This window comes from Branchiostoma lanceolatum, chromosome 7 (assembly GCF_035083965.1).
Source record: "Branchiostoma lanceolatum isolate klBraLanc5 chromosome 7, klBraLanc5.hap2, whole genome shotgun sequence".
In the NCBI taxonomy this organism is placed as follows: Eukaryota; Metazoa; Chordata; class Leptocardii; order Amphioxiformes; family Branchiostomatidae; genus Branchiostoma; species Branchiostoma lanceolatum.
Genome location: NC_089728.1, coordinates 7054481 through 7076180, shown reverse-complemented (window position 1 = coordinate 7076180; position 21700 = coordinate 7054481). Strand labels below are relative to the sequence as shown.

At 41.7% G+C, this 21700-nt stretch overlaps 1 protein-coding gene across 2 annotated transcripts in view; it reads right to left on the bottom strand.

Annotated features, from left to right (window-relative positions):
• Positions 1–3419: 3419 nt before the first annotated feature.
• The window catches only part of LOC136438923 (low-density lipoprotein receptor class A domain-containing protein 4-like), an 80941-nt gene continuing 62660 nt past the window's right edge, over positions 3420–21700 (bottom strand). For both annotated transcript variants that reach the window (XM_066433957.1, XM_066433956.1), the window contains one exon: positions 3420–7993. In XM_066433957.1, coding sequence (XP_066290054.1) covers positions 7532–7993 — 462 coding nt within the window. In that variant the 3' untranslated portion in view covers positions 3420–7531. The remainder of the gene's footprint in view (positions 7994–21700) is intronic.

Sequence of the window (21700 nt, the reverse complement as noted above, 5' to 3'; positions counted from 1 at the left end):
TACTAGTAAGGATCATACATTGTATATATTCAGTAAAACTGGTGTGAATTCCGTGAAATTTGTATGTTTCTTAGTACTGGATTGTATTAATTCCGTAAAATTCGTATGAATACTTAGGCACCCCTGGTGAAAAATGTTGCTGTTGGGTGTTGAACTGGAGTGAGAGACAGTTGAAGTCCAGACCTGTAGTATGTGTGGTCCAGTGGTTAGTGACCCTGCCTCTGTTTATTGTGCTTGTTGAAAAGAGCTAGGGAAATTTCCCTAGTACAGAGAACCTGTAAATCCTGTACATGACGTCTGTCTTCTCTGCCACAAGTGGAAAGTAGCTCTTCAGTGAGCTAAACCATCATTTTCAAACGATGTCGAAAGCTGCTCTCATTCCAGCCAGGGCAAAGCATTTTTGTATTAACATACTTTACATGATCATGAGGACCATTTAATGTCATGTCTTTTCGGTTATTTTGGGATCGTAGTGCACAATGTAAGTCTAATTGGATAAGACAGGCAAATTCACTTTTAAGAAATTAAGCTCTTGCCATAAAAGCGAAGAGGGCAAAGCATTTTTGCATTAACCTACATGTACTTGATAGTATTAGGACCATTTCATGTCGTTTCCTGGATTGTAGTGGACAATATCTAAATGTTAGAATTGTAAATGAAAGTCAAATTGGACAGGGAAATTGAGGCTTTTGACCTTTTAAGCCAGGTCGGCAAAGTATTTTTGCATTAACCTACTTCATATGGGGTTAGGGGATTGAAGTGGACAATACCCGACCTATATCTAAATGTAATAATTGCACATGAAAGTCTTATTGAACAAGACAGGCAAATTTGCTTTTAAGTGATCAGGCTTTTGGCCTTTTGTGTTATATCCCCATTTGTGCTTGACCTAATGGAATGATGAGTATTCCATTTCTTCCATTAGATGTGGCTTTCTTGCTAACAGGCCAATAATTAGGTTGACCCACATCCAACCTAATGTTGTTATTCTGGCTGAAGTTTGTTATCAGGTTTCACTGTCTGACCTTGGGAACTAGGTCAAAAGTCGAGGCTTTGTCTTTTTAGTCGCACAATGAAATGGAGTTTGTGTGTGCAGTCAAACCAGTACATTTTGTACAAGTGACTACCGGTACCTCCCTAGTCTTATTTTGGCTGAAGTCGGTTATCCGATTTTGACCTTGGGAACTAGGTCAAACGTCACATCTTTTTGGTCGAACAATGAAATGGAATTTGTATGACTTTTGTGCAGTCACAACCAGTACAAGTGACCACTTCTACATAACGACCACCTGGCCAATGTGACCACTTTTTGTTGGTCCCTTGGATCATTTTCACTCTCACTCACTCACTCACTCACTCTCTCTCTCTCTCTCTCTCTCTCTCTCTCTCTCTCTCTTCTGCCAAATGATATTTTCTACAATTTGGTCATGAACCTTGCATTGCTAGTATAACAGGACTTTCTTGAACTATTTGTACCAAAGTATGTGCATGTTGATATATATGCCCAGAATTGTACATGAGAATAATCGTCTTGTTTTTGTTTGGTTACAATGACGTGGGTGTATTGGAAAAGTTACGTCGGTGTAACCTTTGTAACGGAAGTAAGAAATTAAGGGTGGAAAGTTAACAATCATCCATGTGTTTGCCTTTTGGCGAAATGTCCCGACTACTGTCTGGGAGCAAAAGGTGTATGTCACAGTGAACAATAGCAGAGACATTTGCATGGAAGGATGCCAAATACACACTTCATTTGTCCTATAAGACTTGACAACAGTAAGAATTCATTTGTGAGCATTGGTATGCACTATAACAGTTCGAAATTCAACCAATTCTTTTGAAAGATCCAGTGTGCCTTTGTGGACTACTCTCCAAGCAGAGGAGTGGGTCCGGCTGGTTTTTGACGCGTTTTTACTAATTTTGGGCATTTTTGTTGGACTGTCTACTTTGTCATATTTTTTGGCTCACCAACCCCCGGGACAAAAAAACATAACAAAGTAGAAAGCCCGAGAAAAACGCCTGAAAACATGTCAAAAACCAGCCGGAACCACTCCTCTGCTTGGAGAGTAAGATGCAAATAGATCTTTACGATTTGTGGGTGTTGGCAAAACAAAGAACAATTCATGGCCCCCTGGTTCAAAGGTGTACTGGCAGAATGATGCACACACTGGATATTGGAGTTTTCTTTCTACACAACCAGTGACTTCTTACCTGCTGACGTTTCGGTGTCTGTCAGACACCTTTTTCAGAGCTTCTTGCTGCTATAACTTAGCTGAAGTAGGTGTCGCAAAGCAGTACTCCAGTGAGAAGCTGGGAAGAAGATGTCTGACAGACACCAAACCGTCAGCAGGTAAGAAGTCACTGTACTGGTTGTGTAAAAAGAAAACTCCAATATCCTATGTTCTACCAACCTGATGAGATTATTTTCGGATGTAAAACAGTCACCATGTCACATTGTTGTTCACTCCAAAGTGAACCCCTAGCCTGCATCCATCCTATTCTAGCTCCAGTTCACTCCTCTGACCGCTTCCCTCGTCGAATTCTCTGTCAGAAACAATTTAATCTCCAAGCAGATCTATCTGTGGCATGGCAGTATCAAAAGTAACCCTCCATGGCTTTTGGTACTGATTGGCCCTTTTGATACTACCTTGCCAGATAGATCTGCTTGGAGATTAGAAACAATTGGCATTTGAATCTTCAACTAAAATATGGGTGAGATACATGTATATATTGGATTTGAGTTGCAAGGCCCCTTAATACAACAACATAGGTAACAGGGTTTGAACAGGCATTTGGAAGTTTGATCCCTGTTACACTACTTCTAGTAATTCTGAGAAACTTTTGATAATTGGAGCAAACCAGGGCTGAAACAGGATGGATGCCAGACTAGGGATTCCCTTGCTTTCAATTATTGCTTGTATACAAAGGATGGGATGAGGTCAATAGCTTACGGAGTGGCTTGGCTAGCGGACAGAGATCGAGAAGTCACAGGTTTAATTCCTAGCATTCCTGATCACCTCACTCTACCCAAGTGTAAACTAAGTTTGTTTGGGGGGTAAAAGGCAGTGGAAGGAGAGGATGGGCTCCGCCTTCCAATACCATGCCCTACACACAACGGATAAACCCACTGCCCCTATGGCCTCCAAAAATGCTATGGGACCATTAGCTACCTTTACCTGGCTATGAACCCCTCCCTTGCTTTTAATTGGGGGACACCCATATAACGAACCTATGTTCCGACACCCCTATATTCTGACAGCCCCATGTTCCTATGTTTGGGGGTGTAGGAACATTTGGGTGTCGGAATATCGGGGCATTGGAACATTGGGCTGTCGGAATAGAAGAGTGTCAAAACGTACATGTAGGGGTGTTACCTATTTAAAATTGTCGCACATACACAAAGGATGACAGAGACAACCTCCTTACAAAACTTAGTACCATTTTATTAACTCAGCATGTACATCCATGTTCTGGCTCTGTGGTTGGGCTAATCGCACCTGACAACATACATGCTAGGTCAGCGAGGCACGCTTTTCACAATGTCTCATGTTCGTCTATATGCAACGACAAAAAGTCTGGTACCAATGGGGGAGGGCAGCGAAGTGACTCTAGTATAGCTCACAGTCGTTTTTTTATTGCCTATGCTATGTGCTGCCAGTCTTTCTTACAGCCACAGCAAGAGAAGAGCACCATAATACGCTAGAACATCAGCGATAACAGGAAAAATATCACAGTGAACAAAGGGTGTTTTACACAAATTCAGTTACTGGAACTGAAAATCTTTTCAAAACAGGTTTCTTCGTATGCCTGGATTGTGTAAAAAGTGAAATCCTGGCTAGTAACATACAACACCCAGTGTCAAACTGCCCCATTCTTCCTGTAGAAATGATTTATAATACCTAATTTTAAGTCCGTAAAGTTCGGACGAAAACATTCATGATATTGCTGTGCAATAGGTCCATGGGACTTACCATGCACCTGCCAACTTCAATACACTTCATTTTTAAAAAGGCCATTACAATATGTGTTCAACCCAAAAAAGACCTTACTGTTTATACCAAGTTTGCTGGTATACGAAAAACCAGCGGTCCCCCTTCAGAAGATAACTTTCGAGCAGCATTTTCAAAAACTTTTCAGACGTGTTGTGGCGAACCATTTTTGGGTATACCGTCAGTCTGCTGTTTTGGACTGATAGTACGACAAGCTGTCAGTGCTTCTTGTCAACTTGGCATCCGGCAAAGTATCGATATTGAAAGTTGGCCAGAAAAGTACTTGCAGGACGGGGCCCTGCGAAGGGTATTTCAAGGCAGTAAGTTGTTCTTTAATGGGTCGGCAACAGTTGTTTTGTCTGTGTCTGGCACCATTGTATCAGTGCAAGGTTTCCAAGGATAAATAATGTACAGAGTCTTGAACTCATCTTGCAACGTCATCCAGGACTACAACTACGACGCAACATGGCTGCACTCCTCCAGTGGTGGAAGCTAGACTTTGTATAGGAACAGGCATTGTGCCATAGTCACACTATCGAGCTTTCAATGCCAATGGAACAAATATTAATACAATAAAAATTTTCCAATAATCATCTGTCTTCGTCTTGTTTATACCTATGAGACAATGTTAAACAAACAACGGTAGAGCTCAAAACCCCGAAGTGTAAGCGTAACCTATTACATAGGTGAAAACGTTAGGACTACTTTTGTAGGTCTCACAACTTCACCACTAACACCCATACAGTACTGGTAAAGAACTAATCAGAATACAAATACATGGAGCACCGAGAGAAGGAGAAGTCAGAGAAGGAGGTTACAGGACAGTTAGAGAGAGAGTTAGGGCAGTGGAGGTAACTCCAGAAGTGCTCAAAGTAAAGAAGTAGGCACATGTTCCACCTATCGACAAAAAATTGTACAATATATCATGGAAGCATTTTTACAAAAGGAAAAAATATACACCACTTACTTAAGCTACCAAGCCTTTCAGACTTCAGATATATTTTACAAATACAATTGACATATACAAGCTTCGTGTTTGCTTTCAGCAAAAATATTTTACATCAGTGTACATAAGAATTTTAAGGTTTTTATTTTCACTCGGTCGTCAGGTCTTAGCTACAATTTTTTCTTACAGTTCGGGGTTGAGAGACAGCTAGCTTCCTGGTGAATAAAGCGTCCACTAATTCAACTACACTTAAAATATTCAACATTATAAAATTGATATTCAACATTTCAATGAAAAGTAACCTAGGATCAAGTGGAGTATCAAAGACTTTTTGGTTGCTCTTGTAAAAACTGACGATTTTGGCCATCCAGTACCAGTATACCACTTCTTTCAGTTCGAATAACATGTAAGGCAAATCATACTTTGCACATCGAGTTCTTGAGGATAAGCAGTAGCAGAGTTCTTCAGTTTCAGTACAGTGCTGTATTGCAAAGTTTGCAACTTTATAATCAACAGGCCCCTTAGATTGTCATAAGCTTAGAGACACGCGCGGCCGCGTGTCGTTTTCTTTTCACAGCGAGAACAATTGTGCATACACAACACCATTGCAAGATCTAAATGTTAACTATGCTGTCAAGTTGTTTCGTATTTCTTTTCTTGCTCCTGGACCAGATGAAACTGGTTTGCACCAGTTGTCGTTGTCGGTTCTGAACCAGAAACGTGTCCGTGGACATAGCAGGCGATGGCGAGCAGTCACACTTGCACAGTGCCAAACGTTACCCACAAGGATACACGATAAACAGGTGGAAATGCTGGGTAGTGAGTGGTTGGTGGGACTCTTCAAAATATACAAACAAAATCAGTAAAACGTAATTTTCCCATATTTCAAAGAAGAAAAAAACCTTTTTGGTCAAATTTGATGCCATTCAGGGATAAGTACACATTTATCTCATTAAATGTGCCGAAAAAGTTCAGTTTCACGTAAGTACAAGACTTTTCCCTTGTTTCGTTCAAAAAATAAATGAAGATACCTATAAGCTGATGCATGTTGCAACTGTGGGTAGGATCAGGCACAGGCTCAAAGTCATAGGTCATGACCTTTGCTCCTTAGCAGCCATCCTCAGGGGAGCTGCCCTCATCCCACCACAGGGAGAACCCCCCTGTAGAAAAGTTTGATGCTTACTTTCATTCCTTCTTTCATTACAATTCACAGCATTCTGTTTTCATCTTGACTTCATTATGGCAGCATAACAAAAAAAGAACGGCAAAGAGCAAGCCAACCCTTGTCCCTCACCACCCAACACCCCTCCCCGGGAGTGGTACACTCCATCGGGAAAGCGGTCCCCCTGCACATCTGTATCGTAGGCGCGGAATCTCCCATTTGGCAGTGTGAAGTAAATAGCATTTCTGCAGCCATTCCAACTGAATGTCCTGTGTTATAAATGTTCTCGCTAAATTTTCGTACTGTTCTTGTGCAACTTTTTTTTTAAAGCATTCTGCTTTCTTCTTTGTACGGTGATACCTTTTTTTTCAGCAGCCTTGAAATGACTCACAGAAGGACAGGTGCTTCCAGATTCACTTAGTACAAACATACACAAACTGTACCATACACATGGCAGTGATGCGTTCCCCAACAGCACACAGGTGGGGCCTAACCTACAGTCCCTATTCTATGCAGCTTTTAGACTTTAGTACGATCAAACAGTCAGGCATCCCAGGCAACAGCAAATACATCGTATATTGCTGTCAGCATTTGTGCGTTGGCAGATTAGGATCCATTGATACAAATCATTCACGAAGCACTCTAATGGAATCTGAAAGAAGTGGTCGGAGAGAGTTTTCCAATGATAGGGAAAGGAGGGAGGGAGGGAGGGGGGTCCATGAAAAACAAAATGCATTCTATGTAACATATGCAGTTGGCCATATTACACTAATCACACTTATCAGGCACAACAAAATATCCCAGTCCTACCTCACAGTAAGGGAAAAATGACCTCTTTTTGTTTTTTAATTTTTTGCCTAGGGCATCGGCCGGGGCAAGGGAGAGTGGTTCCTTGGCTGGGGTGGGATGAAACAGGCAGTATTCCCTCTAGGGTTGGCACAGAGCACGTTCTACTTGCTACCCCAAGGGACTTGATATGTCGTCTTAAAAAAGCCTTTACCCTTCGGGCGCATATCCACCATATGTACAACACTCTTCCTTGTGAGCACCATCAACAGCAAAAATACAACTTATAACCCAGGAAAAGCACCAGGAATAGAGGCAGCAATATAAGGGGCAGGGTGGATGTGTGTATGTATTTGTGAGGAACTTAGGAAGAACGCTGTTGTATAGAAAGGACGAGAATGGAATCTACTGTACTCGGCTTATCATGGAGTGGCTTTGAGACGTCCATGACGATGATGTCCAACTTAAAGACAGCGCACTGCACTTCCAGTCGAAACAAGAATACTGGCTGGTAGACTGACAGGATCTGTATACCCCTATCACTTAGCCTCGACGTAAACAGTCATTAGCGTGATTTTGGCATCACGTGCGTGGAAAGCTGACGGAGAGGATCGAGCAGAGGATGACATCTACTGCCCGCGACGCATCGTGTCATACTTTTCCTGACCCGGCAGCTCCACTTTTGACCTCGTATTTCTGAGGACTGGAAACGACGTCACTATACCGCGGCGGGGGATCGCCGTACGACGAATTTGTACTTCCATACTGTGTTCTCGTGTGAGTCCCACTGTGGTGGCTCGGCGGGCCAGGGAATTGTCCCGTGTCGTAGAGAGGAAAGTCAGGTCGATCAAATATAGTTCTATTCGGGGGCGGTTGCACAGATTCGCGTTCTAACTCCCTCTGCTGGTCTGGGTTTCTCAGCTGCAAATGTCTCTGGTCTGTGTAGGGAGGGTGCTCCTCGCCGTCGGACAGCTGTATGGCCGGCGGAAGGTCGATGTCTGAGTGTGGAAAGTGGAATCTTGGCTGCTGCTGGATGGTAAGTGTCTGACGTTGTAACGACTCCTGCCGCGCTAGCCGTTCCCGCTCCCTCCTGGTCCGAGGGCTGTACAGTACCTGCAGAGACATACGGGACGTGTTAACAAATTTTGTCTTGAACAACATTTTTACAGTTATCGATTTCTGTACTGTACCTGCAGAGACATACAGGACATGTTAACCAATTTTGTCTTGAACACCAATTTTACCATTGTCGTTTTCTATGGAGTACCTGCAGAAACATACAAGACGTGTTAACAAATATTGTCTTAAATAAACAATATTTGCAGTTATCGTTTTCTGTAGAATACTTGCAGAGACAAACAAGACGTGTTAACAAATTTTGTCTTTAACACACACCGCTATTGGTTTCAGTGCACGTACCTGCAGAAACATACAGGATGTGCTATAACAAATGTTGTCTATGACTATGTAACAAATTTGAAATCTAACAACATTGTGCGGTGTGTTACGCCATAGGGCAGTTATGCTGGCAGTTATGCTGGCAATACAGAGAAGTACAAGACATGTTGACAAATATTTGTCTTAAACACCAATTTTACCATTATCATTTTCTGTACAGCACCAGCAGACGTGTTAACAAATTTGTCTTTCCCGACTGGACTCGGTGAAAACGAGTACCAAGCTCATTAGGGCTAAGGACCTAATCTTGAATGGGACTTAAAGCTAGAGGTCCGTGTTTAAGAAGAGTCACATCTCAAGCATGTCTTGATACCTTGATCCCTCGATAGTCGATACTTATCGAAAAGATTAGGGGTGCTTTTTGCTGTGAATGGATCAAATCGTACAGTTCGGTCCTATGCAGCTTGTACTTACTGTACAAAACTGACGTTTAAGCCTAAAGGCAGTTACATAAGCCGTTATACAAAACAAAACCATTTCCTAGAATTTACAGACCCATCCTTGTAGTGAGATAACGATTCTGAATCATCTTCATATTTTGTGATGCCTAAAGGCAGTTACGTAAGCGGTTATACAAAACAAAAAAACAAGGATGTTGAGACGCTGCCTGAGAATCTCCAGCACAGCGGCCAAGGAGAGAGCCTACATGGCTCTTGTAAGACCTGTCCTTGAGTATGGCTGTTGTGTTTGGGATCCCCACACCAGGGAACAGGTGAGGAGTGTTGAGATGGTTCAGCGAAGAGCAGCCCGATATGTGAGTAATGATTACAGACGCACCAGTTCAGTCACTGCTATGCTGCGAAACTTGGGCTGGCAAACGCTAGAACTGCGCCGAAAGATTGCCCGCCAAGTCACCCTGTATAAGATCATCCATGGTACTGTTTATGTTCCACACACGACCATGATTGTCCCGGTGGTTCGATGCTCCCGCCGCACCAATCACTCCCAAACATTGCAGGCCATCGCGGGCAGGAACAACTACTATAGGCTCTCGTTCTTCCCTCGGACCATCAAAGAGTGGAACGAACTTGAGCCTGGTGTGGCGGAGGCGGGGTCCCTCTCCCAGTTCAAAACCGAACTGGTGAAGACCCTGCTGCATTGAGCCACCCCTACACGTCCTTGTATATATGTAAATACATGTATTACTAACTCACTAAATTCACTTGTCCTGTCATTTGCACTCACGAATTCAGTTGTTTATGTTCCTTAGCGCCTCTCCTTTATTTTCCCTTCGTTTTACTTGTTCCGGACACTTGTGTTGTATCTAACCCATGCGCAACTGCTGATAATCTCAGATATGAGGCTAAGCAGTAAAGAAGAAGAAGAAGAAAAACATTTCCTAGAATTTACAGACACATCCTTGTAGTGGGATAACAATTCGAAATCATCATCATATTTTGTGATCAGTTTTCTCCCCTTGCAGCCAACTACAGATTGCCAGAAAGCCCTCATCATCCTTTCAAGAGGTCCAAATAGCTTCTGTGATGTGATGTCATGTCTAGACTTTCTGGCCGCCAGTCCAGGAAGCTCATAGTCTGCATCCGCATGTAAAACCAGTATCTTCAGAGGTACTGCCACGCAAGCTAAAATTGTGACGATATCTTTACGTGCAGTATGTAATGGTCTAACCATGTGAGGCTGCATGTCCTGAATACTAAGAGGGTTATACAAGGGCCGTCTGGCATGGCTTTGATTCTCCAGAATTGATGTTGGAACTTTTGCTCAGTTGCATGGATATGAGGGCCTGCATGGGGGGGTCCCGACAACGCTCTTTGCTAAATTCGGAGGGCCGGCTACGTAATACGCTGAATTCAGAAAGCCTCCCTTCGCTCTACGCTAAATTCAGAAAGCCCCCCCTACGCTCTACGCTAAATTATGGAGTGGTCAGCAACGCTCTACGTAAAATTAAAACAGCCGATTACGCTCTACGTAAAAGGGGCATGCAGGCCCTGGGATATGGTATAATAGAATGGTGATTATGATTTCTAACCACTCCCTCATTTCGGATGGCGATGTACAGCCGGCAACCCTGTGGATTTATTCATTTTATGCTAAAAATGGTAGAAAAATCATAAAATAGATTTAAAAAATACTCAGTACAAGTGTAGCAGAAGATCAACACAAAAATAGGTTTATGAATGAAGATGAAATTATGGGTTTTGAAAAAAAGTATCTGGAGAAGAACTCCTATGGCTAACCTAACCTAAGAGTCGATTTGACTCTACTAATGGTCTCAGGTTATATGAGCAAGCACATCTAACGGGGAACTACAGACGGGAAAACCAGATAGTGAGAGAGAGAGAGTGAGTGAATGAAAAAACGTTCCTGTCTACTGTGCAGGGCTGTCTCCAGCTCCAAGTTTTGTCTGTCCCTGACGCATTGTTTGGGAGCCCATATTGTGAATTTCCTTTTTCAAAAATCTGTCATTTTCTGTTTATGAAACTACATTTTCATTTCAAATTCAATTCAATTCAATTTAATTCATGGAGTTCAGCTGTTTTGGACAGGGTGAAATATTTGTCCCTCCCAACAAATTTCCGTCCCAGGATGGAGGGACGGGACCTGCAAACATCCCTGCAACTGCGCAAGAACGTCCTGCAGGTCCCTGACCTTTCACAGTTTCAGCCCTTGTTGTGCCTACCCTTCTACTCTATCCACAGGAGACACTGCTGTTTGTTTACCCTGTATGTAACCCAAACTACCCATTAGGATAAACTGGGTCAGAACTAACCACAGTATGGTACATTATCATAGCAGACAGACCATACCATCTTCATAATCCCCTTTGAAAGACTTTAAGATCCGTTAATATAACGCACATGACTTACCCTATCTTCTCCAGCCATCTGGACTGTCCAACGATTTAAAGAATAAAGAAATAAAAGGGAGGACTCAGCGGATTCGACGATCTAGATCTGGAAATTAGAGCATCTCCAGAAATCCTTGACCTGAATCTGACGGAATTTCGGAACACAAGTGGACGAATTATGGTAACATGTCGGATACAGCGGTTCCTCCCACTGGGCAAAACAAAGCCAGGATTAACAGAGAGAGGTCCTGATGTCTGCCTGCGATAAGCCAACTACAGGTGCAATGATCTCTGGAGCTAGAGGCATCTTCATATCATATTCATTTCACATTAGCACTCTAGAGATGTAACAGGTACAATTGTTAATATGTAAATGTATGCAAAGAGGTCCCATGTCTACAACCACAACTGCTTATAGTCCCACTTCTATGGGGCTCAGCCATATGAAAGAAAGAACTGATCTGTAGACAGAAGATAGAGACAGACTGATGACATAATGTCCCCCTACCATGGAATGGGCCAGCCAGCCACATCTAAGACTGGCTCTTATTATGTATTTCTAAGAATAGCCGTAGGGTGCTACCATTATACAATGCAAACTGGCTCTAAATAGACTTAACAATACTATGTGTTACATCAGGGAGAAACTACGTCTCCTAGTCTATCATCTTCACCAGATCTGACGACCAGGGTAGCTATTTCGACTGGGAGTGTTTTTCACTTCTTTCATTCAGCGATTTCAAACTGACAAACAAGAGTTACAGCTGAAAAGCCACAGGAATGGTATGCCAGGGGGCAATTGACTACATTCTTAAAGACCACAAACATGTATACAGTCATTTTCACCTTTGGACTGGACTAGTCTGATGCAAGAGCATGGAAAAAAATGACTATAAAACAGATACAAAAACATTTTGCAGTTTTTGATACAAGAGCTTGGAAAAAGTACAAAACAGAAACAAAACTACAGATTTGGATGCAAGACTGTGAAAAAAAGATCACACAAGAACAAAGTAATATTATGCAGATTTTTATTCAAACTGGAAAAAGTATGAAACAGAAACAAAACAATAAAATTCTGCGGATTCTGATTTAAAACTAAAAAAAACGTAGAAGGAAAAAACAAAAAAATTCTGCAGATTTTTATGCAAAACCGTGAGAAAAAGTGCAAAACCAAAACAAAACAATAAAATTCTGCTGATGATGATGCAAGTGAAAAAAGGGCCCGTGAAAAAAGGGCCACGCTAAAACAAAACAAAGAAATTCTGCCTATTTTGTTTTGACTAGGATTAATAGAGCCTGACTGACTTAAACTGTCTATAAAATCCGGTGCACTACCAAAACAAGTCTGACCTTTCTGCATCATTCCAGTTCAACTTTTTTTCAAATCTGACTACAAACAAATCAAATAGGTGTGACCTGATTGTAAATGTCACAAAACATTATTGTTAACAGTTGTCTTAATGTTGAATTTCAATAAAAAGAAAGAACAGAGGTTTAATACTCCTTTTTAGGCACTTTCTTGTTATGCTAACATTGCTATTATTTTATACTAGTAATGCCGTGACACAGGATAGACATCCAAGTAACAAGATAGTCAATATAAGTTTTGTGAATGCTTGACATTTCAGACAGCATCTGCCGTCACTGATGAAAGAAACTGGATAATGTCTGAGACGTCTGACCGTTTACAAAAGTTATCCAGTTCCTTGAGTAACTTTTACATAGAGCTATTATCAATGCTTTCCTCTTGTTGTATAAAGTATTAGGCAATTATTGTGAGATGATAGATTTTTTTTGAGAACGATCTCACTTGTGTAAAAAAGAAAAAAATAGCGTACGCTATGCAAGACGCTGGTTTGACAGTATAGTTCTACCAACTACATTATGAACCCTCTTTGAGGCTCTTGTCTGTAATACTCATTTAGTCGTGTCCTGTTTTATTATTTCGCAGACAGCCCTAACTAAGCATCTGCCTTTGGCTTTAAAATGAGGTGAGTAACAACAGACAAAAGGTTGACAGAATTCTGAGCCCCTCAAAATGCAGGAAATAGCTAATAGCATTTCTGAGGGTTGAATATCAAGGAACCCCCCTACTAACCTTGGGCCTTCGTCGCACACTGGGACACTTTGGGACAGTTGACATTTTCTTTTGGGACGACATTGGGATAGAGGCCTGATCTGTGGCCAACCAACGCAGGCAGATTTCCAGCATAAATCCTCTTCAAACAAACAATCGGAGCTAAAGTGGACCTAGGAGGGGTTATTTGGGGTCAGCAGCGGCCACTGCCCTACTTGGTTCTAAAGACAACTGTGGATGAATGGGCTCCATACTGACAGGTGCGTTCAGTTTGGGGTGCTTGTAGCCATGTTTGGATACTACAGGACGTGCTGTGCAGGATACTTCCCAGCTGGCTGGAGGTCCCAACTGATGCTAAATACAGTCAAACCTGCCCAAGAAGACCACTCGGGGGGCCAACTAATAAAATCTGTATATATATGTGTGACAGGTGGTCATTATAAACAGGATTCTTAATGTTCGTGTAAATGGGAAAAATTTTTTAAGAGACAACCAAAAAGTGGTCACATTGGCCAAGTCATCTTTTTGTTGAGGTGGTCACTTGTACAGGTTTGACTGTACAGATTTCTTTAAAGGCCAAACACCTGCATAAAAATTGAATCATTTTATCATCTCAAAAGTTTGTGAGATACTGTGTCTTGTTGCACTTTGTTCAAAACAATCGGTCAAACAACAATGATGCAATATCTGATAATGATTCATATATGCATACTATACATGTGATGGTGTAAGGTAAAAAGTAGTTGAAGCATTCAGGCCGAAACAATTCATTTTCTGCGCTCTCGGATTTCTTAAAACAAAAATTCAGGAAAAGATAAAAATAAAACCACACTGGGCTGTGACAAAATGACTCTGACTACATCTATTCCCTGCAATGCAAACTACTGTACATTGACTAATGTCTAGGAGTTCATTTTATAGCCTGGGTGCCATCCTAATTTCTACCGGGGCTCCTACACTCGCTACCCTCAAAAAATTTTTTGAGGGTAGCGAGTGTAGGAGCCCCGGTAGAAATTAGGATGGCACCCAGGCTATTCATTTTAAGCAGCGACCAATAGAAATCTAAGGTTTCAGGACATTACGGAATCTATAACTTACACCTATCTTGTGACAGACACCAGACAAAGCATGACCTGGGGGGATGGTGGGTACAGCCACCCCCGGAAACCACATGCTGCATTTTTGTGTGTCTGAACATCCCGGCACCCAGACACCACTATACAGGATGACCCTGAAATATATACCCCTTCATATTGTAGTCAAAGCTGTATTAGTGACCACCTCTACATAAGACCACCTGGCCATATGTACAGTCAAACCTGTACTAGTGACCACCTCTACTAAGGACCTCCTGGCCAATGTGACTGCCTTTCGGTGGTCCCTTAGATGATTTTTCCCATTGACACATGCATTAAGAATCCTGTCTATAGTAACCACCTGTCCACATAGATTTTTGATCAGTCTCCTGAGTGGTCTTCTCGGGCAATTTTTAATGTTTTTACTATATCAGAAGCAGGGCTGGTCCAGGACCCATCCGTCCAAAAGATCTGAACTTCATGACATGTTATGGATGAAATTGTGTTTTTTTAAGCTCAAATCAAAATTAACAACTCCCAAACAATGAGTGGGATGGAAAAACTTCAAAGCTGGAGACATATCCAACCTAGCGGATATTGGTTCCTAACCTATATAAAAATAATGTGGATGGCATGTAACCCTCAGGTAAAATATGTACCATGTAAACACGACCATTTACTCAGACCTCAGACTTGCCGGTAAACTGTTAATGATTGCTAGATCGTAAATCTACACTGTGAATGTTATTTAAGGACAAAAATTGCTTCTTTTTTTAAAAGTTAAAGCACAACTTAAAAAGCAAACTGCTGAATCCTTTTGCAGGTCGTATTTTTCAAGCATTTCTGCGGGTCTAGTCTGCATCCTGTCTGTGGATTCTGTTGTGCCAATATACAGGATACAGAACACGGAAATACTGTATATGCCCTGTGTCGCATGGAGCTTCAGAAATAAGACTTTCTAGTCAGGGCTGTCTGCAGGACCCGCTCCTCCGTCCTGGGACGGAAACTTGCATGTTGGGACGGACAAAAATTTCAACCCTTCTGTCCAAAAAAACTGATTAAAAAAAATGAAACTGATGAAAATGTATTTTCAGAAGCTTAAAATGACAAATTCAACAACAAAGGCTCCCAAACAATGAGTGGGATGGAAAAAAATCAAAAGCTGGAGACAGCTCTACTTTCCAGAAATATTCAAGAAGAAAATTGAAGCGCATTTTCCAAGTGCGATTTTCAATGTCAATTATACTAATGCGCAAGGTGAAGCCTTTTCAACTTCAACAGCAAGCTTGTTAAGTCTTGCTTTCATTTGAATGACGTTAACAGCGCTATTATGAATGGCTTCACGCGTTCCCGACCACACCTTAACAACGTCATCATGTTCGCCAGACAAATTAAACAATTCTATTATGTCTATTAAGAGTCTAGAGTTGCCTTTTCTGTCTGAGGGGGAGACCATTACCGGCTAGAGGGGGGCCAATCCACATCCTGTTTTAACATTTTGTTCTTTTAATTCAATTAAGTGATGCTTTCAAGTTAGGGTTACATGTATGGCGATAAGGTACTATGCCTTTTCAGTGACAATCCCTACATCTTATCTCAAACATGGTGACACATTCTGGGGGGAAACAACCCCCCCACCCTGCATAATTGGTAGACTATCCCTGACACAATTGCCAGACATGTGACTGTATTGAATCACTTTCTCTGTCTAGACATGGGAACCTGTCGGCTGAGGGGACTGACCTTTTACGAGCCAGCGAGCAAACGGTGGAACTACAGGCAGCCCTGCCCGAATATTCCAAGCAAACAACCGAGCTTACCGCTACAAAATAAACTGCGCACACATAAAAGAAATCGATGGAACCGTCGTGAGAGTGTGCGGCAACTTGACAGCCTTGTACTGATTATCATAGAACGAATGAAGGTACGGGGTTGCGCAATTTCTAAGCCATGTGGCAACAAGGATGTCTTGATGTTTTATCTAGCGGCTATCACAAACAATGTCTGGCCTAAAGCAGGACTAGACAACACCTGTCTGTCGTTACAACTGTCTCAAGTGAACAATGTACCTGCATAAAACCCCACCAAATTACCAAACTAGACAAAGATCATAGAAGAAATCCAGTCTATAAAGGGTATATGAGCCACGCAATTGTAGAGAACGAATTCTAAAGCAGTACGTAGTCTGAATGAAAAAGGATGAAAGAAAAATGATTGTATACTGAGAATCCGCTTGTTACTTCAAGTACAACTGTCTCAAATAAACTACCAAGAAAAAACGCCAGCAAATTGCCAAACTAGACAAAGCTCATTCCAGAAATGTAGTCTATGAAAGGTATATAAGCCACATGCAACTGTAAGGAATTCTATAGCAGCACTGTAAATGAAAAGAGATAAAAGAAAAATGCGGTATATTTAGGATCGGCTGGTTACTACAGCTGTCTCAAGTGAACTAGCAACATAAAATGCCACCAAATTACCAAATATTGGACAAAGCTTATACTTTAGAAGAAGAACTACGTAGTCTGTAAAAGGTATTTAAGCCACAGACAATTGTAAAGAGAATTCTAAAGCAGTAGTGTGATTGTGAATGAAAAATGATAAAAGAAAAATGCTCTACTCAGAAAATTGGCTGGTTATACGACTAAAGTGAACAATGTATCAGACGCCACCAAATTGGACATAACGTTGAAGAATCATCTTCACATAAAAGCTATATAATCCACATGCAAATCATTATTCTACAGAATTCTAGAAAATTCTAAAGCAGTACTGTACCAAATGAAAAAGAGATAAAAGAAGAATGCTAAGTACCCTGAGAAAACGCAGCCACTTTGAACATGCCTGGTGAACCTTGGAAGGCATGGTCCCTGCTCCTTCTGAAAGCGTTGGAGAGAGAGGGAGAGAGACCGGAGCCTGGCCGTACCAGCCGATGACTAAGCCCCTTCTGACCACGGCTGGAAAACCCTCTCCAAGTACTACCTGACTCAGCCTTTAATTCCCATGCAAATCAGTGCGACTGTTCCCCCAGCCGACGGAAGCGGATATCTAGAGGAAACCGCACACTGCTCCTCACTTCCTTCTGCGAGCCCCACAAAGGAAGTCAGGTGATTTGTCCACCAGACAGGCGTGAGTCATTGTCTTTTTATTTAAGGCATGTCCAGTCAACGCTTGACTAACTACAGCCCACATGCTGCATTGTTACATCTGTACAACTCAGTTGTAGAAACGTTCCCTGTTTTCAGTTGGCACGACTCCACACATCGACGTGCCGAACCTGTATCTAAAAATTCTTCTTCTGGAAGCCTCTACGTAATTAGACAGTTTGCACAGAGTTAAACATGCTGGCACTTACACGCTTATCCCCCCCAGTCTAGACCACATTCAGAACAGTCCAGCACGACGTGACTGGATAACCACAAAGGGAACAATAGCCACAGGGCTGGGCTATTCATCACGTCAACACGCCTTTCACTTCACCTCACGGACATGGCCCACACCGGGGATGTGTACCTTAACATAACATCAGGTACAGAGGTGTTTAAGGTACAGGTCCGGACATGTACCTGTACCTGTACCTGAACTATTTCACAAAGGAACCCATGATCTTCAATTCCTCCATGATAAAGGAAACATGACTAGACAGTAACAAAATGTCTAGAATTTAATTTAGACTTCAGGTTTCTTAATTATGCAGAGATTACCCATGCGAAAATCTCAAATTGAAAATGGTGCTGATTTTCACCAACCACACAATGTTAGCAACATTTTTCTACTTCTAAATTGTTGGTAGGACTAATTTTTGTGGTAGGACTAACACGTTTGTAGTAACAAAATAAGTTATACACTTGAATTCAAGTCTATTCAGGTACAGTATCAGTACATTGATGTTCTGGTATTTTGGACCTGTACCTAAATGATTTTTGGGGTACTGTACCTGTAACCAGTACCGATACACCCCCCAAGTGTACAACAGCACACCTGAACAAGACATACGTGCTTTATCACTCTTGACAGTAAGATAGATTGATCGTTTTCCCACCAAGGCTTTGGACGTGAAAAATGCGGTATGTCAACTTTGTTACAAGGACTCTCACCCTCTTAAAAGCTTATTTCTAGACAAAGCAACATGATCCAACCCTTCTACAAATCAAATATTTGTCTACAAAAATAAACTTTAACACCACATTTTTGAACTCCATACTTCTACCACAACACATCCTGAACTAGTCTTGCAAATTTCCAAGTGCACATGGAATAACCTTGTACGTAAGGCAGAGGGATTAAAACAAGCGAAGCATCGATGACAAGGCAGACAAAACAAGTGTGTGTGATACCTGGACTATTGTGGTGGTGGTGGCTGAGTCATGGTAGCCTGGCAGGTACCCGACAGCTGTGCAGGCTTTGGACTGAGGTTTCCCCATACGTGCACGCGCACAGGCACACACAGGATGGCTAGCTAGCTACGTAACGTGGCCAAGGCTTGGTAGTAGTAGTAGTAGTGGTGGAAGTAGTGCTCATGTCCCCACATGTCAATAACGTCTGGGCTTCCCTGCCACACAATCAAGTCCTCCTTCCTTCACAGATACCGGTGTACAATGCGATGTCAACAGGCGATCACGCTCCCTAACGCAGCCAAGAAGTTGATAACATTATCAAACTACACTGGAAGTCCCAGGGACACGGACGAGGGGGCAAATTACTCTGCCGCTGATGTTACTGGATGGCCGACTAGACGGCCAGGTAAGGCCTGTCACAATCCCATAATCCAGGCATGCTACAAGGTCACCACGGGCCACTACAGGCCAACCTCCTGTCTGACTCAACAGACCAAAATGGGTCAAGAGACACCACAAAAGAAGTCAGGGTGAAACAATGCCAAGGGCACAATGGGCCTCGTATGCAAATATATGGCTGCTGGCAGCAGCCAATGGCAGCAGTTTTCCCGAAATAGGCCCAATGCCAGGATACCACCAAGATGATATTTTTTGCAGGGGTGTGTAGAGCTCTTGATAACCCAAAGTTTATTGCAAATACATGCCCAAGGGCTAATTTGCAAGGACAAACAACACAAATAATGTTGAAAAATACAATGACATTAGGGCTACATATAATGTTATGCTACATTCTAAAATGTACATGTGGTGCTAGCTAGTTTTGTTGGTTTTGAATTCTTCTTTTGAGGCAGTGGACGAATTTTACCTTAATGTTAACTGTTCTACTGTTGTATGAAGATTTATAGGGGACACATGCCTTGGGCATTACTACAGGGATGGAAACTTTATTTTTGGGTGCACCTAAGGCCACACCAGTTCATTGCTTTGGTTGTAGGACAGTTTGAATAAAAAATTTAGCTTGCTGTGAACATGAAAACAGGAGGTTGGGAGTAAAGGCTGCATTCTTCCACACATATGTTCACTCCCTGAAACTGCATGTGTGTGTGCAACAAGTTAAAGCCATCAGACTCAGAGCTGCTTTCATGGTAATATTTCAATTTTCCCAAAAACAACATATAACATTGGTGTGGCCTACCATACAAATATAGGTGGAAGGAACAAAATTGTGTGCACAACACAACACAACACAACACAACACAAGATAAAGTAGAATGCCTGCAAAACCCTAATAAAAACCTAATCAAAGTTTTGAGCTTTATAAAATTGTGATGGCAAATGATATTCATAATTCACATTAATTATAACAATCTAAAGTAAAAATAATGTGCCACAAACACACACACACACCTATGCTATCACTTTATAACAGTGAATGGGACAGCTTTCTACACAACACCAGATGCAAACAGATGGTTAACAACTTGGTGAAATGAGGTATTAATTGAATGGGAGGGAAACTACTAAGTAGGCCCTCAATAAACACCACAGTGCCCCTCCCTCCACACTGCCTTGTAACTGTTTCCATCTCCAGATCAAATCTGTTCCCATTCTACAGTATAGTACAGAAACACATAAAAAAAGCATATCTACTGTACACACATGTACATGTTGTTGTTCTCCTTATAGTAGTGCCTAGTGGCACACATAGGTCAGTAAGTTTCCTTGCTGTTTCTGTACCAGGGTATATTTTCACAGGGAGGGGTTACTAGCTTGTTTGAGGCACCTCCTCGAAGATGGAACCCCCATTTTAAGTCGCTTCTGAAAGACGGGTGCAGCCCCAACCAAGATGTCCTAGGCCTTCCCAGGATTGAACCGGGGTCTCCCAATAACCAACTAATTGGAACCCTGTAAACCTGCTACCAGTTGAGGTACAGGGACATCCCTCTGCTTATAAGAGCAAGTGGTATTTCAAGCCCAAGTATGTACATGTACATGTAAGAACACATGATCTATGATCTTTTTAATACCAGAAGTCTACAAATTTACAAATACATGTAGCTTTTCAAATGCAACATTACTGTACCACCCAGCTGATAGTCTGTTAGGCTATGTAATATGTGTGGAAAAGTTCAATAAATGCACGATCCTTTGGCAAAAAAATGGACAGTTTTACTTTTGGAAATTATTCGGAGAATAGACATGTAAATTTTGCCTAGCTGTATGACACAGGGTTTATGTAAGGTAATGTGTACATGTACGTGTGTGTCACAGAACTATAACAGTTGTGGACATACATGTGTACTTTCATCCAGGCTCCTTTCATCTGCTGCATGCCAACAACTTCTCTATAAAATGCCAGGGGCTCCAGTCAATACAGGTTTGATAATACACCGATGGTGAATTGGAACCACAAATTCAAAGCATAAAAAAAAATACCCGCAGAAAGATGTTTCAATAATAAAACTTGACATACAACATTGATTTTAAGAATAAAATTCTATGAATTCTTGAATCAGCAATGAAATCTTACTGCAGAGTGATTCAATATGGTATTGCTAAATTTCACCTGCAGCCTGGACCTGCATTATTTCGGGGATTGAACATTTCTCAGAAGTTGTGTAATGGGGATCAAACTTTCAAATGCTTGTATGAACCCTGTTACCAGGGATGTATTCAGGACCATTCTTTGCTGAGACAGAAAAAAATTGAAAAAATCACTTCCTCCGTCTTAACACCTTGCCTCCATGATATGAAATTGATGACAATGTATTTTTGTCTGCTTAAAACGACAGATTTAAGAACCAAAGTGAACAACATGGGTTGCCAAACAATGAATGGGACGGAAAAAGATATAAAGCTGTCACCATGCTTTTATGAGGGCAGTGCGACTCTAAGCTCTCGCCTATACATTTGTATCTTATATAAACATATTCAAATGCCAATTTTTTTCTCTAGAGTCCATTCCGAGTCACCGCGAGGGTTTTATAATAATATTTGTAATCATTTTGAAAAATTTCTAATAAAAGAATATCTGACTGACAATAGTTCTAAATTTTTCTA